This window comes from Coregonus clupeaformis, chromosome 6, assembly GCF_020615455.1.
Source record: "Coregonus clupeaformis isolate EN_2021a chromosome 6, ASM2061545v1, whole genome shotgun sequence".
NCBI classification, from domain to species: domain Eukaryota; kingdom Metazoa; phylum Chordata; class Actinopteri; order Salmoniformes; family Salmonidae; genus Coregonus; species Coregonus clupeaformis.
The window spans coordinates 23246626-23264776 of NC_059197.1; the positions used below are offsets into that span (position 1 = coordinate 23246626).

General features: G+C 43.9%; 2 protein-coding genes across 5 annotated transcripts; one reads left to right on the forward strand and one right to left on the reverse strand.

The window, feature by feature from the left end:
* The first annotated feature begins 648 nt into the window (after positions 1-648).
* On the forward strand, positions 649-6704 carry LOC121568007 (histone H4 transcription factor). 3 transcript variants are annotated; one of them, XM_041878487.2, is made up of 10 exons: positions 649-730; positions 1229-1389; positions 1987-2213; positions 3767-3878; positions 3998-4150; positions 4268-4342; positions 4569-4689; positions 4808-4946; positions 5118-5242; positions 5344-6704. In XM_041878487.2, exons 2-10 carry the CDS (start codon positions 1239-1241, stop codon positions 5762-5764), a joined length of 1524 nt encoding a protein of 507 aa, XP_041734421.1. In that variant the 5' UTR covers positions 649-730; positions 1229-1238; the 3' UTR covers positions 5765-6704. The 3 variants fall into 3 exon arrangements, with proteins under 3 accessions (XP_041734421.1, XP_041734419.1, XP_041734420.1); XM_041878485.2 differs by having other exon boundaries at positions 657-730; positions 1167-1389; XM_041878486.2 differs by having other exon boundaries at positions 664-730; positions 1146-1389.
* On the reverse strand, positions 6079-16297 carry LOC121568008 (autism susceptibility gene 2 protein homolog). Of its 2 annotated transcripts, none has more exons than XM_041878489.2 (8): positions 16121-16297; positions 12570-12760; positions 12341-12457; positions 8753-8824; positions 8557-8628; positions 8294-8432; positions 8089-8172; positions 6079-7952 (listed from the first exon to the last, which is right to left on the reverse strand). In XM_041878489.2, exons 2-8 carry the CDS (start codon positions 12591-12593, stop codon positions 6832-6834), a joined length of 1629 nt encoding a protein of 542 aa, XP_041734423.2. In that variant the 5' UTR covers positions 12594-12760; positions 16121-16297; the 3' UTR covers positions 6079-6831. The 2 variants fall into 2 exon arrangements, with proteins under 2 accessions (XP_041734423.2, XP_041734422.2); XM_041878488.2 differs by having other exon boundaries at positions 8294-8435.
* Between the last annotated feature and the right edge of the window lie 1854 nt (positions 16298-18151).

An 18151-nucleotide genomic window follows, 5' to 3' on the forward strand; every position in this document is an offset into this window, starting at 1 on the left:
TTGGAGAGGATGGGAGTGGTGGTAAGCTTTTGCTGGGTTCCAGCCCATATGGGTGTAGAGAGTAATGAGAAGGCTGATGTGGTGGCTAAGAGTGTGGTGAGGAGAGAGGGGTTAGATATTCAGGTCCCGTTGGGCCATAGGGAAGTCAAGTCCTTGATCCGGGCTCGATCTTTGGCAAAGGGGGTGGGGTGCTAGCAGTAAGGGGAGGCAATTTCATTGCGTGCACCGGTCAGTTAAGGAAGAGGTGGGGAGTACGGGATGTAGGATAGAGGAAGTTGTGTGGAGTAGACTATGGTGTGGGCACACAGGTTTGAATTCCACGTTGTGGATGATAGGGAGACATGAAACAGGTCTGTGTGATGAGTGTTTAGTGGAGGAAACGGTGGATTATGTGTTGATATTTTGTGAACTGTATGACCTAGATAGGTAGAGATTGTGTGAAAGGGTTAGAGAGGCTGGATGGGTTGGAGTTTGGGTGGTGTAGTGGAGGGAGGGAAGTGGTGTCTAGGGCTCTATTTCACTTTCTTAGAGGAACAGGACTAATTAAGATAATTTAATGTAGGTAGGCCGAGACTGACCTCATACTCCAGTACAGTAGGTGGCAGTGTATGCAGCTTAAATGTTGGCTGCGATTGCCAACCCAATCTTAAAGAAGAAGAAGAAAGTGGCTCAACATTGGAGGGAACGAAAAATATTCTGACTTCTTCTGTTAACAATGACAACATAGTCTGTAAGTAAATTCAAATGTGATATTTAGCTAACAGTGTTTATTACATTAATGTTTAGAGAGCATGCCAATTGTATCATAATTTGTACAACGATAAAGGGCTAGCATTTACTAACTACAGTAGCTAGCTAACGTTTACGTCTCTTTCCAAGGTTGGAAATCCCAGGTAGTTAGCTAGCTAGCTAGCTTTGTAATGCCATGCTAGGTATTTGGCACAGGCACACTGTGTAACTATTTCCCACTTGTAGCTAGCACGCTAACTAGTATTGTTAGTCATATTAAAATTGGAAAAATAGTGACCCACTGAAGGTTGTGCCAGAATTAATCCAGTTTGGTTGTAATGATGTTGTGAACTAGCTAGCTACTGTACAGTAGCCAAATCGAACCTGCTGTTAAAATAACTGTTTTGGCTATTAAGCTATTACAACACCTGCTGCAGTTTTTTTGGTTCTGGGTGGTTTGGGACTGGTGTGGCAGCACAACCTACCTTGTGTCCATCAGCAAGATCTACATGGCGAAGAGGAGGAACCTGTCCAACCTGGTGGTGTCATGTGAGTGGGCGTCCTGCACCTTCAAAGGCCACGGCATGGAGGAGCTCAGCGAACACATGTCACTGCACCTGAAGGATCACCTAGGAGACAGAGATGCTATGGAGGAACTAGGTGGGTGGGTGAGGGGACCATCAGATGACAACTACACATGTGTCTCAGTATTGTCTCAATAGTTTCCTTTCCCTAGTCTCTTCCGTCAGGTGAAAGCACATGTAGAATTTAAAATGAGTGGCGCAGTGGTCTAAGGCACTGCATCGCAGTGTTAACTGTGCCACTAGAGATCCTGGTTCGAATCCAGGCTCTGTCGCAGCCGGCCGCGACCGGGAGACTCATGGGCGGCGCACAATTGGCCCAGCGTCGTCCAGGGTAGGGGAGGGAATGGCCGGCAGGGATATAGCTCAGTTGATAGAGCATGGCGTTTGCAACGCCAGGGTTGTGGGTTTGATTCCCACGGGGGGGCAGTATAAAAAAATAGATATATTCACTAACTGTAAGTCGCTCTGGATAAGAGCGTCTGCTAAATGACTAAAAATGTAAATGTAAAATCTTTCCAGCCTCTACAGTCTGTCGGTGATTGCAAGGGAAAGTAGTCGAGGACAGGAAGCTTTTCAAAAGTAATGAGGCACAGTTGATTATATGCTCACAAGAATACCACTAACAGCACCTACTGCCTTTTGCCAAATAAGTGTGTTGTGTTGCTCCCTCCAGATGACTATGCGTGTCTGTGGGAGGGCTGTGAGTTCCTGGCTATGGGCAGCCCCAGGGAGCTGGAGATCCACGCACACTTCCACACCTTCCACAGCAAACTCAAGTACATCGGGGCACAGCTGCTCAAGTCCCACCCTAACTTCCCCAGCTGCACCCAGGACCTCCACAGCAACAACCTGGTCCCCGAGATCACAGAGGGACTTGTGTGCCAGTGGGAGCACTGCGATGTTAGTTAATAATACTCAGTGACTTTGTGTACACTACCGGTCAAAAGTTTTAGAACACCTACTCATTCAAGGGTTTTTCTTTATTTTTACTATTTTCTACATTGTAGAATAATAGTGAAGACATCAGAACTATGAAATAACACATGGAATCATGTAGTAACCAAAAAAGTTAAACAAATCAAAATATATTTGAGATTCTTCAAATAGCCACCCTTTGCCTTGATGACAGCTTTGCACACTCTTGGCATTCTCTCAACCAGCTTCATGAGGTAGTCACCTGGAATGCATTTAAATTAACAGGTGTGCCTTCTTAAAAGTTAAGTTGTGGAATTTCTTTCCTTAATGCGTTTGAGCCAATCAGTTGTGTTGTGACAAGGTAGGGGGGAGGGGTATACAGAAGATAGCCCTATTTGGTAAAAGACCAAGTCCGTATTATGGCAAGAACAGCTCAAATAAGCAAAGAGAAATGACAGTCCATCATTACTTTAAAACATGAAGGTCAGTCAATACGGAAAATGTCAAGAACTTTGAAAGTTTCTTCAAGTGCAGTCGCAAAAAACGTCAAGCGCTATGATGAAACTGGCTCTCATGAGGACCGCCACAGGAATGGAAGACCCAGAGTTACCTCTGCTGCCGAGGATAAGTTCATTAGAGTTACCAACCTCAGAAATTGTAGCCCAAATAAATGCTTCACAGAGTTCAAGTAACAGACACATCTCAACATGTTCAGAGGAGACTGTGTGAATCAGGCCTTCATGATCGAATTGCTGCAAAGAAACCACTAAAGGACACCAATAAGAAGAAGAGACTTGCTTGGGCCAAGAAACACGAGCAATGGACATTTGTCCTTTGGTCTGGAGTCCAAATTGTAGATTTGTGGTTCACACGCGGTGTGGGTGAACGGATGATCTCTGCATGTGTATTTCCCACCGTAAAGCATGGAGGAGGAGGTGTTATGGTGTGGGGGTGCTTTGCTGGTGACACTGTCTGTGATTTATTTAGAATTAACTTAACCAGCATGGCTACCACAGCATTCTGCAGCGATACACCATCCCATCTGGTTTGGGCTTAGTGGCACTATCATTTGTTTTTCAACAGGACAATGACCCAACACACCTCCAGGTTATGTAAGGGATATTTTACCAAGAAGGAAAGTGATGGAGTGTTGCATCAGATGACCTGGCCTCCACAATCCCCCGACCTCAACCAAATTGAGATGGTTTGGGATTAGTCGGACCGCAGAGTGAAGGAAAAGCAACCAACAAGTGCTCAGCATATGTGGGAACTCTTTCAAGACTGTTGGAAAAGCATTCCAGGTGAAGCTGGTTGAGAGAATGCCAAGAGTGTGCAAAGCTGTCATCAAGGCAAAGGGTGGCTATTTGAAGAATCTCAAATATATAAAATATATTTTGATTTGTTTAACACTTTTTTGGTTACTACATGAGTCCATATATGTTATTTCATAATTTTGATGTCTTCACTATTATTCTACAATGTAGAAAATAGTAGTGTATGTGATATACACCCTCAGTGACTTTGTTGTTTTGCTACAGAGTACATTTAACAACCCGGAGTGGTTCTATCGGCATGTAGATATGCACGCTCACTGCACTGGGCTTTCTCCTCTCCCAGACCAGCAACAGGCCATCTTCTGCAGCTGGAAAGGTACTGCTAGGGGAAAGGAAGGGATATCAGCACAGCCTTTCCTGCTGTAGTGATGCATTGAATACACTGATGTTTTGTTGGCCTGCTTCAGCTGATACCCTCTTCATGTGTTTCCACAGGTTGTGATGCATTCTTTAAAATCAAGTACCGTCTGCGAGAGCACCTGCGCAGCCACACTCAGGAGCGTCTGGTGGCCTGCCCCACCTGCGGCTGCATGTTCTCCAGCAACACCAAGTTCTTCGACCACATCCACAGACAGGCCGAGCCAGAGGGTGAATGGGCTCAGCTCTGCCTGGCCAGAAGTCACTGTTTTACAGCTTATAGGCAGATATGTTATTGGCTTAGACATGTACATTTTATTTTGATTGAATGCCCTCTGATTATTGCAGAGTCCCTGGTGTGTGAGCATTGTGACAAAGGCTTTGCCAATGAGAGACTGTTGAGAGACCATGTACGACAGCATGGTGAGTGTGCTGTTCTCCACCACTTCTCTGTTCAGTATTATTTAGCTCATTTTCAATGTCTGGCTTTGACATGTACATCTATTAGTCAAGCAGATTTATTTTAGTTGTAGTGCTATCAATAGGTTTTGTCAATAAGATATTTCGATCGGCTGATGATGATGGCTGTTGTCTGTCCAGTTTCTTTAACTGTAAACCTTATGAGTGATCTATCCTCTGCTTCTCCCAGTGAACCATATCAAGTGTCCCCTGTGTGACATGACCTGCACCTCTCTCGCCACTCTGAAGATCCACATCAAGTTCCGCCACTGTGACGAGCGACCCTTTCCCTGTGACTTCTGTGAGAGCAGGTTGTTGACCCACAGACTTATAAAACTTCCCACAACCTACTGACCCTTATGGACTGTATACATATTGTGAACATATTATTTTGCTTACACTCAGTTGTTTATGATGTATGTCTCCCAGCTTTAAGAACCAGCACGACCTGCGGAAGCACATGGAGACCCATAATGAGGGGGCGGCCTACCACTGCTCTGTAGAGGGCTGTGACTACTCCTCCCGCATGGCCCACACCATGAACCAGCACTACAAGAGAGTACACGAGGTACTTCAGACTGCCTGCAGGGGGCCCCAAACACCTACTCAGTGCTCAATAGAACTACAGAATCAAGATCAGTGTCAAAGCTAGACTTTTTCATTTACAAAAATGCTTTTGGGTTTGTTGAATTTTGATCAAGTGTTCTGTACTTGACACTTGCATAATTCTCCTCGGTAGGGTGGAATGGTCTCGAAATACAAGTGTCATCTCTGTGACAAAACCTTCTCTTGGTGTTACACACTCACTCTTCACCTGCGCAAGAAACACCACCTGAAATGGCCCTCTGGACACTCCCGCTTCAGGTATGAACAACACTTAATCTTTCCCTTATGTGATGAGTTAACATGAGTTAGTCAGTTTTACCATAAGGGGGTGGTTGTTGATTATTTGGCTTGCTCCACAGATACAAGGAAGATGAAGATGGCTATCTGAGGCTGAACATGGTGCGTTACGAGACCGTGGAGGTGACTCAGGAGATCATGAAGAACATGGCTAAGAAGAGGACGCTCCATAAGGGCCCCGGGTCCAGCAGCCGAGCCAAGAGAGCTGCCACCCGGGCAGACAGGAGTCACGGCTCTCCCCCTGGCTCCTCCTCCCCCTTCTCTTGCTCCTCCTCTTCCTCAGAGCACTCTGCAGGGGATGAGATGTCAGCCCAGCCCAGCCCCAGGGGCAGTGACTCACCTGTGTACTGTGTCCTGAGTAACGTGTCTGATATGGGGGATGACCCCGACACCAACCTGGACGGCTCTGACTCCTGCGGGCCCTCAGGTGCTTTGAGGGCCCTGACTGAGGTGGCCAGGGGTCTGGGGATGGATGTGGTGTGATCACACACACTGACCCTCCTTATTTTAGTGGTCCAAGTAAACTCTTGACGCTGCCACAATGGTTGTCTCCAACCTTGATTCTGTAGACTAAAGTAATGATACCAACTTGAATTGTATCTCAATGAATAGGAATATTCCAGGCGATCAATGCAGCCATTAATATCTAACACACTATGTCATTCCTTTGAAATTAGCACTTAGCTTTAGAAGAAAAAAAAATATATATATATATATACACAGATCCAGCATCTTCTCAGGACCCGTGTTGGAGACCACTAATGTAGCCGTAATGAATCACTCTGTTACAGCTGTGCTGTATGTATGATGGCTGGGCTTAACCTGGGATGGACTGTTTATTAAAGTTCACTAAATGTTAGTATCTCTGGTAGAGATGCAACAAGTTGGCAAGAATGTGAAGATTGTGTTAGTGCTTACTAGCCCTGATCAAAAGTTTTTTTTTATACAGTGTGTTTTTATTTGTTAGTGTTTTACAGTATGAGCTTTAATGCGGCGAGGGCGTCAGCAGCTTCAGTTTAATGCAGCCTCAGTATGTGATCCCATTGACAGCAGTTTTGAAATAACCTCAGGTTTAAAGTGTAGAAGTCTGTCAGGTCATGTTCCTGATGTTTTTCCTGATGTCCTGAACTCTTTCCCATTAAGTCATCGATCTTAGGTTTTCCTTTATGGTCACGGGATATTCTGTTTTAATTAATGCTGTAGCTTTTGATTTTACCTAGTTCTTGTTTGTTTTTTACATTTGTTAAGTTTTGTCAGTTATTTATATTTTTGTATGTCCATTTTAGGAACAGTAACTTGACAAATTCAAGAGTTAACGTTTTATGAACTCATTCGGTGGATTGCACTTTTCTGTTCAATGTCATTGTTCATCAATTTACAGGTGTTTTAAGGGATGTAAATAAATTCTGAGTTTTTCAACATAGTAGTTTGTCGTTTATCTGTGTCATACAGGCAGTAATCAGAATCACAGAATTTGTCTTGAAGCAGTACATTGCTGAGTTAGTCTAAGGCAAGCAAGCACACAGAGTAGGGTCTTCTGATTTCTGTCATTACGAGGTAGTCCTGTGGGGATCGCCAGACAAGGGGACCAGAGGCGGCAGTGTGCTTAAGCACCCAGGGGGAAGAGTTCTGTTGGGGAAGCTACTCTGGTGGCTATGTGTGAGACCCACCCTGGAGATATGTGACCCGGAATAGGTGGAGGTCAGGCGGCTGACATGGGGGAGATGGCCGCCCATGGTGGCAGAATGGAGGCTGTGCTGGTAGTATTCCTCTCTGAGCATGTGCAGACGTTCTCTTTCCATGAGGTAAGCCCTCTCCTGCTGCTTTAGGGCCAGTGAGGGGTGATAGGGTGGGTGTGGAAAGCCGTGATGAGGGTCTCTATATGAACAGTCTGCTGCCTCCAACAGCCTGGCCCCCACCACACCATGCAGAGGATCAGCCCTCATGACCAGCTCTTGACAGGAGGAGACAGGGAGGTCCATACCCCTGTATATGTCCCAGGGAAGTGCAGGGTAGGGGATGAGCTGCATAACAGGAATGCCATCCTGAGTCCGGGCCAGATTACATACACTATTTACTGGGTAGAGCCCTGGAATAATGTTCCCTATGGTCATGTGCTGCATCGACATGGAGGATGGCGTGAGTGTTGTAGGGGTCAGGGATGGTTTCTCTGTGGGGTCCTTGGGTTGAGGGCCCTCATTGAAATACTCCTGGTCATCCTCTCTCTGCCGCTTCATCTTCTTGGCCTTTATGTAGTTCTCACACTCAAGTCTTCTCTTCCTGTCACCTGACTCCCAGCTATGGCAGCCATTGGACTGCTGACCATGTTCCAAGGTCATTGTCTGAGGAACAGACTTGTCTTCAGCAGGTGAACTGTCATGAGTCCCTGCAACACTGTGGCCTTGTTGTTTCTCCACTATGTACTGTTTCTCCTCCTCCATCTTCTCTTTGGGTAGGTGCAGCTGCTGTCCCCATTCCCTCTCCCTGAGTGTGTCCCTGTCCTGAGGTTCCTTGGTTGAATCTCTTCCTGGTTGTTCAGGTTCTGTAGAGCATTCAAGTTGGCATTCAGAGGACTGGGGTGTCTTCTGCTGCCTGCTCCACCACTCAGGAGTTCCTCCTACTTCTCCACTTGGTGCATTTCGATTGTCTTTGTGATAGATCATGGGATAGTCTGTTTTTAAGAGGAGGAAGAATAAGCAAGTCAAAGAAATATGTGAGCTTGAAAAGGCAATTCCCTCCTTTATGATTATATTGTTTTTAACATAATACTGAACCAACACTGAAGGGAGACTGAAGGTGCTACTCACTTAGTGCTAGGTTTGCCAGTCCACCAAAGGCTGTGACGCTCAGTGTGCCCAAACCTCCAAATGAAGGATGTCTACTGTGTGACTCTGGTGCAGGAGAATAATGGAAAAATGCTATGTTGAGTCATTTCTCTCCGCGTTAGACACAGTACTATAGTAAGACAAGTCATATTTTTAAGGAGGTTTAGTCTTTGGTCACTTTCCTCACCTGGGTTAGAGAGTGGGGTGGAGGACTGAATAAGGTCCCGCTGATGGTGGATGGCTTGAATCAGGTCAGGACCAGGTGGCTGAGTCAGAAACTCTGGTTTGATAACGAAGTTGTTTGCATGTGCGTCCACTTCCATCTTCTGCTGAGAAATGGAAGGATGGACAGACAGAAAGATCGCTTCAGTTATAATGTTTGGTTTGGATACAAATAATAATAATTGGGTTTTATACACATTTTAGTGGATGTTCAACACGTTTCCATACCTTCACTCTCAGTTTATGGTGGTGGATCTGCCATGCAATGCGGACATGCATTGTATCCCACCTTCCTGGTCTCTGAGAGAACAACCAGTTCAATAGGTCAAAATAGAAACAGAACTCAAAACACTTTCCAAATGAGAACATTTTGCCAATATATGAAGATTTAAAATTAAATTAAAATAATCAAAAGGGTACTCACTTTTGGATCCTTCTGTAGCTGCTTGTGTGACCCAGTCCTATGTCCAGGTGCCATATCTAGAACGTTTGACGTCTGACAAAGACAAGGAAATGTAGACTGTTGATCACACACTACTAACTCATGACACACAGTGGAGGCTCCTCAGAGGAGGAAGGGGAGGATCATTCTCCTCAGTGAATTTCAGAAAAATTTAAATAGTGAAACCTTTTAAAACTATACTAAATATATTCACGTCACCAAATAATTGATTAAAACACTGTTTTGCAATGAAGGTCTACAGTAGCCTCAGCAGCACTCTGTAGGGTAGCACCATGGTGTAGCTGGTGGACAGCTAGCTTCTGTCCTCCTCTGGGTACATTGACTTCAATACAAAACCTAGGAGGCTCATGGTTCTCACCCCCTTTCATAGACTTATGCCACAGGAGGCTGCTGATGGGAGAACGGCTCATAATAATGTCCGGAACGAAGCAAATGGAATGGCATCAAACACCTGCAAACCATGTGTTTGATTTATTTGATACCATTCCACTTACTCCACTCCAGTCATTACCACGAGCCCGTTCTCTCCAATTACAGTGCCACCATCCTCCTGTGACTTACACAGTAATTATGACAACTTCTGGGGGATGTCCTCCAACCTATCAGAGCTCTTGCAGTATGAACTGACATGTTGTCTACCCAATCAAAGGACCAAAGAATGAATATAGTACTGAAAGCTACAGCTAGCTAGCACTGCAGTGCATAAAATGTGGTGAGTAGTTGACTCAAAGAGATAGAAAGACAATAGTTGAACAGTTTTGAACAAATTCATTTCTTCCAAAATTAAGGACAACCAAGAGAGAGAGAACAAAAATATAAACACATCATGCAACAATTTCTATGATTTTACTGAGTTACAGTTCATATAAGGAAATCAGTCAATTTAAATAAATAAATTAGGCCCTAATCTATGGATTTCACATGATTGGGCATGGGCGCAGCCATGGGTGGGCCTGGGAGGGCATAGGCCCACCCACTGGGGAGCCAAGCCCAGCCAATCAGGATTAGTTTTTCCCCACAAAAGGGCTTATTACAGACATAAATACTCCTCAGTTTCATCAGCTGTCAGGGTGGCTGGTCTCAGACGATCCTGCAGGTGAAGTAGCCGGAAGTGGAGGTCCTGGGCTGGCGTGGTTACACGTGGTCTGCGGTTGTGAGGCCTGTTGGAAGTTCTGCCAAATTCTCTAACACGACGTTGGCTTATGGTAGAGAAATTAACATTCAATTCTCTGGCAACAGCTCTGGTGGACATTCCATAAAAACTTGAGACATCTATGGCATTGTGTTGTGTGACAAAACGGTACATTTTAGAGTGGCCTTTAATTGTCCCCAGCACAAGGTGCACCTGTATAATGATCATGCTGTTTAATCATCTTCTTGATATGCCTCATCTGTCAGGCGGATGGATTATCTTGGCAAAGGAGAAATGCTCACTAACAGGGATTTAAACAAATTTGTGCACACAATTTGAGAGAAATAAGCTTTTTGTGCGTATAGAACATTTCTGGGGTCTTTTATTTCAGCTCATGAAACCAACACTTTACATGTTGCGTTTATATATATATATATAGTGCAGTTGGAAAGTATTCAGACCCCTTGACTTTTTCCACATTTTGTTACGTTACAGCCTTATTCTAAAAATGATTAAATATATTTTTTTCCTCATCAATCTACACACAATACCCCATAATGACAAAGCAAAAACTGGTTTTAGAAATGTTTGCTAATGTATTAAAAATAAAAAAATAAAATATTACATTTACATAAGTATTCAGACCCTTTACTCAGTACTTTGTTGAAGCACCTTTGGCAGCGATTACAGCCTCGAGTCTTCTTGGGTATGATGCTACAAGCTTGGCACACCTGTATTTGGGGAGTTTCTCCCATTCTTCTCTGCAAATCCTCTCAAGCTCTGTCAGGTTGGATTGGGAGCGTCGCTGCACAGCTATTTTCAAGTCTCTCCTGAGATGTTCGGTCGGGTTTAAGTCCGGGCTCTGGCTGGGCTACTCAAGGACATTCAGAGACTTGTCCCGAAGCCACTCCTGCGTTGTCTTGGCTGTGTGCTTAGGGTCATTGTCCTGTTGGAAGGTGAACCTTCGCCCCAGTCTGAGGTCCAGAGCAGGTCTGGAGCAGGTTTTCATAGAGGATCTGTCTGTACTTTGCTCCGTTCATCTTTCCCTCGATCCTGACTAGTCTCCCTGTCCCTGCCGCTGAAAAACATCCCCACAGCATGATGCTGCCACCACCATGCTTCACCGTAGGGATGGTGCCAGGTTTCCTCCAGACGTGACGCTTGGCATTCAGGCCAAAGAGTTCAATCTTGGTTTCACCAGAGAATCGTGTTTCTCATGGCCTGAGAGTCTTTTAGGTGCCTTTTGGCAAACTCCAAGTGGGCTGTCATGTGCCTTTTACTGAGGAGTGGCTTCCGTCTGGCCACTCTACCATAAAGGCCTGATTGGTTGAGTGCTGCAGAGATGGTTGTCCTTCTGGAAGGCTCTCCCATCTCCACAGAGGAACTCTGGAGCTCTGTCAGAGTGACCATTGGGTTCTTGATCACCTCCCTGACCAAGGACCTTCTACCCGGATTGCTCAGATTGGCCGAGCGGCCAGCTCTAGGAAGAGTCTTGGTGGTTCCAAACTTCTTCCATTTAAGAATGATGGAGGCCACTGTGTTCTTGGGGACCTTCAATGCTGCAGAAATGTTTTGGTACCCTCCCCAGATCTGTGCCTCGGCATAATCCTGCCTTGGAGCTCTACGGACAATTCCTTCGACCTCATGGCTTGGTTTTTGCTCTGACCTGCACTGTCAACTGTGGGACCTTATAAAGACAGGTGTGTGCCTTTCCTAATCATGTCCAATTAATTGAATTTACCAAAGGTGGACTCCAATCAAGTTGTAGAAACATCTCACGGATGATCAATGGAAACACCTGAGCTCAATTTCGAGTCTCATAGCAAAAGGTCTGAATAATTATGTAAATAAGGTATTTCTGTTTTTTATTTTAAATAAATGTACCAAAGAAATCAGTGGAGGCTGCTGAGGGGAGGACGGCTCATAATAATGGCTGGAACAGAGCTAATGGAATGGCATCAAACACATCGAAACCATGTGTTTCCACTGATTCCGCTCCAGCTATTACCACAAGCCCGTTCTCCCCAATTAAGGTGCCGCCAACCTCCTGTGATATATATACACAGTACCAGTCAAAAGTTTGGACACACCTACTCATTCAAGGGGTTTTCTTTATTTTTTACTATTTTCTACATTGTAGAATAATAGTGAAGACATCAAAACTATAAAATAACACATATGGAATCATGTAGTAACAAAAAAAGTGTTAAACAAATCAAAATATATTTTATATTTGAGATTCTTCAAATAGCCACCCTTTGCCTTGATGACAGCTCTGCACACTCTTGGATGATCCTCCCTCATCTTAAATGGCAATGACTGCCACTGATTACACCATAACATGATGATACATAAATACTATATATTTTTCCTCAGCCCCAACTTCCTAGTCCCATCACTCCTATTTCCCCTGGTACCTGGGGAGGGCATGTCTTTGGCTGGAAGGCCCCCTGCAGGGAGCTGAAGGGTCCTGGGAGGGGGACAAATGTGGCTGCCATGGGGACCAACCTCAGCATCACATGGGGATGGGGCAGCTGTAGAGTAAAAAAAAAGCAGTGTGTTCATTAGATTTGTACCTTGGCTTAGACAGGTTTCATCGATATAATTTCTATAAAACAGTGATAAAATAGAAGTACTTCTCCATACATTTCTGTTTGGTGTCACCAACATTGGTGGAACAGGCGTAGGTAGTATGCCAGAGGGCTGATGTTGGAAGAGGGTGAAGGTGTGCTGGTGCTGGTGTTGGTGGACCTCTGTGGACAGGTAGAGGGCGGCCTGGCCAGAAGCCTGGGAGGCCAGGAAGTGTGAACTCACCTCTTGATGCAGCTCACTGGGCTCTGAAGAGGAAGAGCAGACATAACAAACACATTCCATATAACTAATCATTTCTGCTATATTGTGTCTGAAGATACTAACATATATCTGTAAGCAGGACCACTTCAAAAGGCTCTATAGATAGAATAGCAGCTAAGTAGGTGAAGATGTACCTGAGTAGGAACTACCCACTGGTTGCTGGGCAGCAAATGGCAAAGCGCTCACTGAGAGCAGTGGGGTAGGAGCAGGAGTGTAATATGTTTATTTATACACTCTCAAAAAAGGGTTCCAAAAGGTTTCTTCGGCAGTCCCCATACATTTTAAACTTTTTTGGTTCCAGATAGAACCCTTTAGGTTTCATGTAGAACCCTCTGTGGAAAGGGTTCTTCAAAGGACTCTCCTATGGCGACAGCCGAAGAACCCTTTTAGGTTCTAGATAGCACCTTTTTTTCTAAGAGTGTAGACAAATAAACACACTCATGTCATTGGAGTTATAATTGATAATCTCTGCCCAATGATGTCAGACAATGTGACATTTCCACTTGTCCCCCACGCCACCTCCCTCTAGGAAAAGCCCCAGTCATTTAGGAAATCCCACCAGCTACATGGCCAACTTGCCTTATACTGACACAAGCGCTAAGTTTTACTATGGAGCTATATATCAAATCAAAGTTTATTGGTCGTGTACACAGATTTGCAGATGTTATCGCAGGTAACAGGTTCTTTTGAAAAACATCTGAAGGGAACTTGATGACAGCTTGAAAACAAGGGGCTCTATTCAATCACGTCCGCTTTAATCGACATCTGCATAGCGGTTGTTTTGGGTGTGTCGGAGGTGGAACTATGCGCTGTCAAATATACCAGCGGCTCCTGGCATTATACCTAGGCTGATTAGAAATCCTCATTATTTTGTTTAATGATTTTCAATTTGAGCGTCATTATTTCTATATAGCCTACACTTTCTCGTTCTGAACTTGTAACTTGTTGTGGCTTTGCGACAATGATCAAGAGCCGCTGCTCACCGATTTGACAGCTCCAACACAGTTACACCTCCTGAGTCGCAACACCGCCAAAACGTTAGCCATGCAGGTGTCAGCTATTGCTGGTTAACGCTTGATCTGATTGAATCTAGGCCAAGGTGTGTTTCACAGGCCAGGACAGACAAGTTACAATGACTACACAGTCTAAAAAAACATATAAATGATGCATGTTATGGGTTGCATCATTAGAATAATCCAATTGAGGACTTTGGCTTTACAAATCCATTTAATTCATTTGGGAGGCATTCTTCCCAAGGACGCATGACCGGTAATGCTGTTAGTGAATGCTGATACACTAAACAGTTACATACATCAGGCTAGGTGCTCACATTTACTGCAATGTAGAGGACAGACTACTCATGTATTCTACTACATTAAATGTGTACTGTCTGTGGGTGTGTGCCAGTGTGCCAGATTATTGTCCACATTATGAGACAAAAGTCCATAGAGAATCACCAGCGCAGGTAGCTTAGTGGTTAAGAGCGTAGTGCCAGTAACCGAAAGGTCGCTGGTTCTAATCCCCGAGCCGACTAGGTGAAAAATCTGTCGATGTGCCCTTGAGCAAGGCACTTAACCCTAATTGTTCTTGTAAATCGCTCTGGATAAGAGTGTCTGCTAAATGACTAAAATATATAACCTGCAATTAAATCACTTTGCTGAAAACCTCCTGTGAACAGAAAACAAAGCAACAAATCCCCCTTGGATTATGCTTCTTTCCCATGCATGGTGTTTCTATAGTGAAAGGAGCTTTGGGAGTCTCATAATGGATTGTTAGAATCTCTTTAGGGTGATGCCCTCCTTTCCAGCCCCTCCCGATGGATGAATGGAGGACAGATGAGAGAGAACTGATCCCTCTCTCTGCAGGGCGTCAATCCTTTGGTGAGAGATGGGGTTTGTATGGGGCAGAGTTGATGCAATACTATGGGGAGGTGGCAGCATCGAGCCTGAGGCAATAGAGAGAGAGAACATTAGCCCTCTGGGACTACCCCACATGATGACCACTGATGAAAGTCCTTCACTGTTGTGTAGTGTGTTTACACTGAGACAAATCATGTCACATATCCATGAATGTAGCCCATTACAGGTTGTGAGTCACATATACCACAAAACAAAACAAATTGTGGTTGTTGAATGACAGAATACAGCTCAGAGACAGCGTGTAACTGAAGTGTTTTGTTAGTCTACTTGGACAAGACCATTCATGCTGGCTGGTGTTTATGTTCCTTCCCTCACAGAGCAGTGGTGGTTTATTTGTACTGGGGTCTGGGTTCAATGATGTATATAAACCCTGGATTGCTGATGCTATGTATTGGCCACTAAGAGGCTTTGAAGCCACCGGTCAGCCATATTGGCACTCCCCAGTAGGAGCAGTTCTCCATAGGAATGGATGGAATTCTATAGTATTTCAATTAAATGTTTAAAGGACAAAATTACATGTATTTAAGTATTTAATGTATTGTAGTGGAGACAGTCATATTAGTCATCTAGAAAAAATTATACTTTAAGGAAAATGTTTTTAAGGAAAATGTTTTTATATTGTATTTTATTTTTATGTTTAGCTCACATAATATAATGTAAAAGTATGCATTAAGGTGTCTATAATATAATACATGTGGCAAAAACGAATGTAGACTGTCCTTCCTGGCTGTTTGTGTCAGTCATCACAGTGCCGTGGCTACCCTGACCTCTCTAACCCCTATGGGCCTGAGAGATCCAATGGCTTGATCCCTCCATTCTCATAAAGATTAGCTGGAGGTTAATCACTCCTGTTCTCTAAATGTAATCCTTGTCTGCACACAAAAAAGAGGAAAGAGATGTATGGGAAAATGGCCAAGAATACGGAAAACACTCACATACACACATAATCCAAAGAAAAAATACTTAAGATACACCCTTAATTTACAATGTAGGCTACTGTAAGTTTTTCCATAATCTCAATTAGCAGGAAACAGTCCATGAATTAGTTGGCAGCCCTCTCTGGGAGCGTGTCAAAGAAAAGAACCGGTTGAGCTGATAACTCAAACATACTCACACAGTTGTCTTTACTTGCTGACAGATTCCAACATGGTTCTCAGCTCTCTGAGTGAAACATAGTCTCCAAACATCTTCTCCATTCAAAATAGTCTCAAAGACACAAAAACCGATAAAATCAGCTAATAATACATACAATGTGCAGCAGCCCATACCATATTATGGATACCAGATCATGGAAAAACTGTGTTTATTCGTACCTATGTTACAAATCATTACCAATTAGTAAATCTGGACAAACATGTTTCAAGTTTTCAAACTTTAAAAGATCATGCCTTTGAAACAGGCAGACATAAAAACACATATACATACCTATCTATTGCTCCATCTACCAATGCATGTCCAATTTGTCAGCCAACCTTAGCAGCAAACCAAAAATGCAGGCAAGTTTCTTACTCCAAAGAAGAAACCCTTATCAGACTTGGGAAGTGATTCAATATCCAGCCTCTCCAGCATGAAATACTCGTTTGGCTCTGAGACAACCTGCTGTGTTTGTCTGTGGGGTCTGTAGTGTCAGGTAACACTCAGCTTATGCAAATACTTCCTATACCTCGCTCTGTCTCACTCACCCTCCCTCTCTCACTTTCTAGCACCCTCTCTCCTCCTCACGTACCCTCCCTCTCTTTCGTCTCTCTATCATTCACACTTAGTCACTCAGAGAGTCCAAGAAGTGGTAATCGGGGATACATGGGGATGTCGATTCTCTAAAGGGGGATGTGGTACAGAACATTTAACCCATTTTACAACCCAAATAACAACTACCAAGCGTTAGACTAGAAACTTGAGCTGCCCTAGGAATGCCCAACTTTATACACATTACACATGATACATTATGACTACTATGTATGAATACTGGCTATAGGGGGTCAAAACATTAGGAAATTATTGGAAGAGGACATACTACATTGCATATACTATGACCTACCATACAGGTCAATTAAATGGCCAAGCTTAACTTTCCATTTAGAATACAGAGAATTCATTAAGCGCTGTCTAATCTTCCACTACTTAAGTGAGTAACCTTTATCTCAATTGCATTAAACCAGCTTAAGGTTTTAGCAGCTCTTCTTGGCATGGGTTGCTCTGTGCTGTACACAAACATTAGATTCTGAGCATATACAATACAGAGAAGTGACAGGAATGGGCTGAACACAGTCACCTTACTGTGTTTTTACATCCTTTTTAAAGCTGTTTTATCAGGCTGACCAACATAGACAGCTGCTTCTCTACTGAATGACAAATAGGCGATTTAATATTTGTATATCCTTGTCTACCTATTAGAGCTCATTGTACAATTAAAAGTGGGCTTCCAGAAAACAAAGATACACTGTCTTCAGACCTACTGCCCTCAAATCCATGTCCTTTGGCTCCAGTCATCACAGTTACTTACCAACAGAGGAAAATACCATTAACTATCACTAGTGACTAATGGTAATCTCATTAGGGCTCCTAAGCTCCTGATTTGATTTAGTGCACTTAACGAGCAACAGGAGTGTGAACAGGTGGAATTATAGGTTGTAGTGTTGCCAGTTTCTCTCATTCTGCTCTGTTATAAAGAGTGACATGAGGCAGAGGGATAAACCACCATTAAAATCGGCTCGCTGTGATGGAGCAGCAATGAGCAGGAAAAGAGACTCCAGGGTTTTTCCATTTCAAGAAGCTCAGGTAATTTATAAAACCCAACCATACAGATCAGGTCCTCAAAGCTAGGGACTGCAAACACAGTTGCACTTTTACATTATGGTATCGCTCCCCTCCTGGAGGACTTATGCTATGTTCATAACAAGTGGGAAACTCTGAAAATAGTACTACTTGTAAACTGGGAGCAATGAGTTGTGTGCATTCACATGCTTTCAACTTGTTTAACACCAATTGGTTGATGGCAAACAAGCTGTGTAAGCTGTACTTTCAGTTTATGGTTATCATGCTCGTAAAAAAAAACATGTTAATAGATTGCTTTTTCTAAATGTTTTGTTGCATTTAACTGCAGAAAATGCTGTTACGAGGTCATTTCCTTAGTACTGTATATGACAGAGTTCAGCATGTAGGAGAAGTCAGATGGTAGACGAGTTTACGACTAGTAATTACCAGTTGGAGGGGTGTTCAAGTGGACTTTTCCCAGTCGTATGCTGGTATTTGAGAACATAATTTGAAAAGTCGCCAAAAGCGTGAGAGGAATACTGGTGCTGAGGCAGGGGGTTCGTAATGAGGATGACTGGCTACTATTCTGAACTTTGTGTGGTGAGCTTTCTGGCGCCCAGAGCTGCTGTAGCATCACCCAAGTGGTGCTACACAGAGTGGAAGAGAAGTCCAGTGGCTATAAGAATCAGGCTGGTTCCCAGA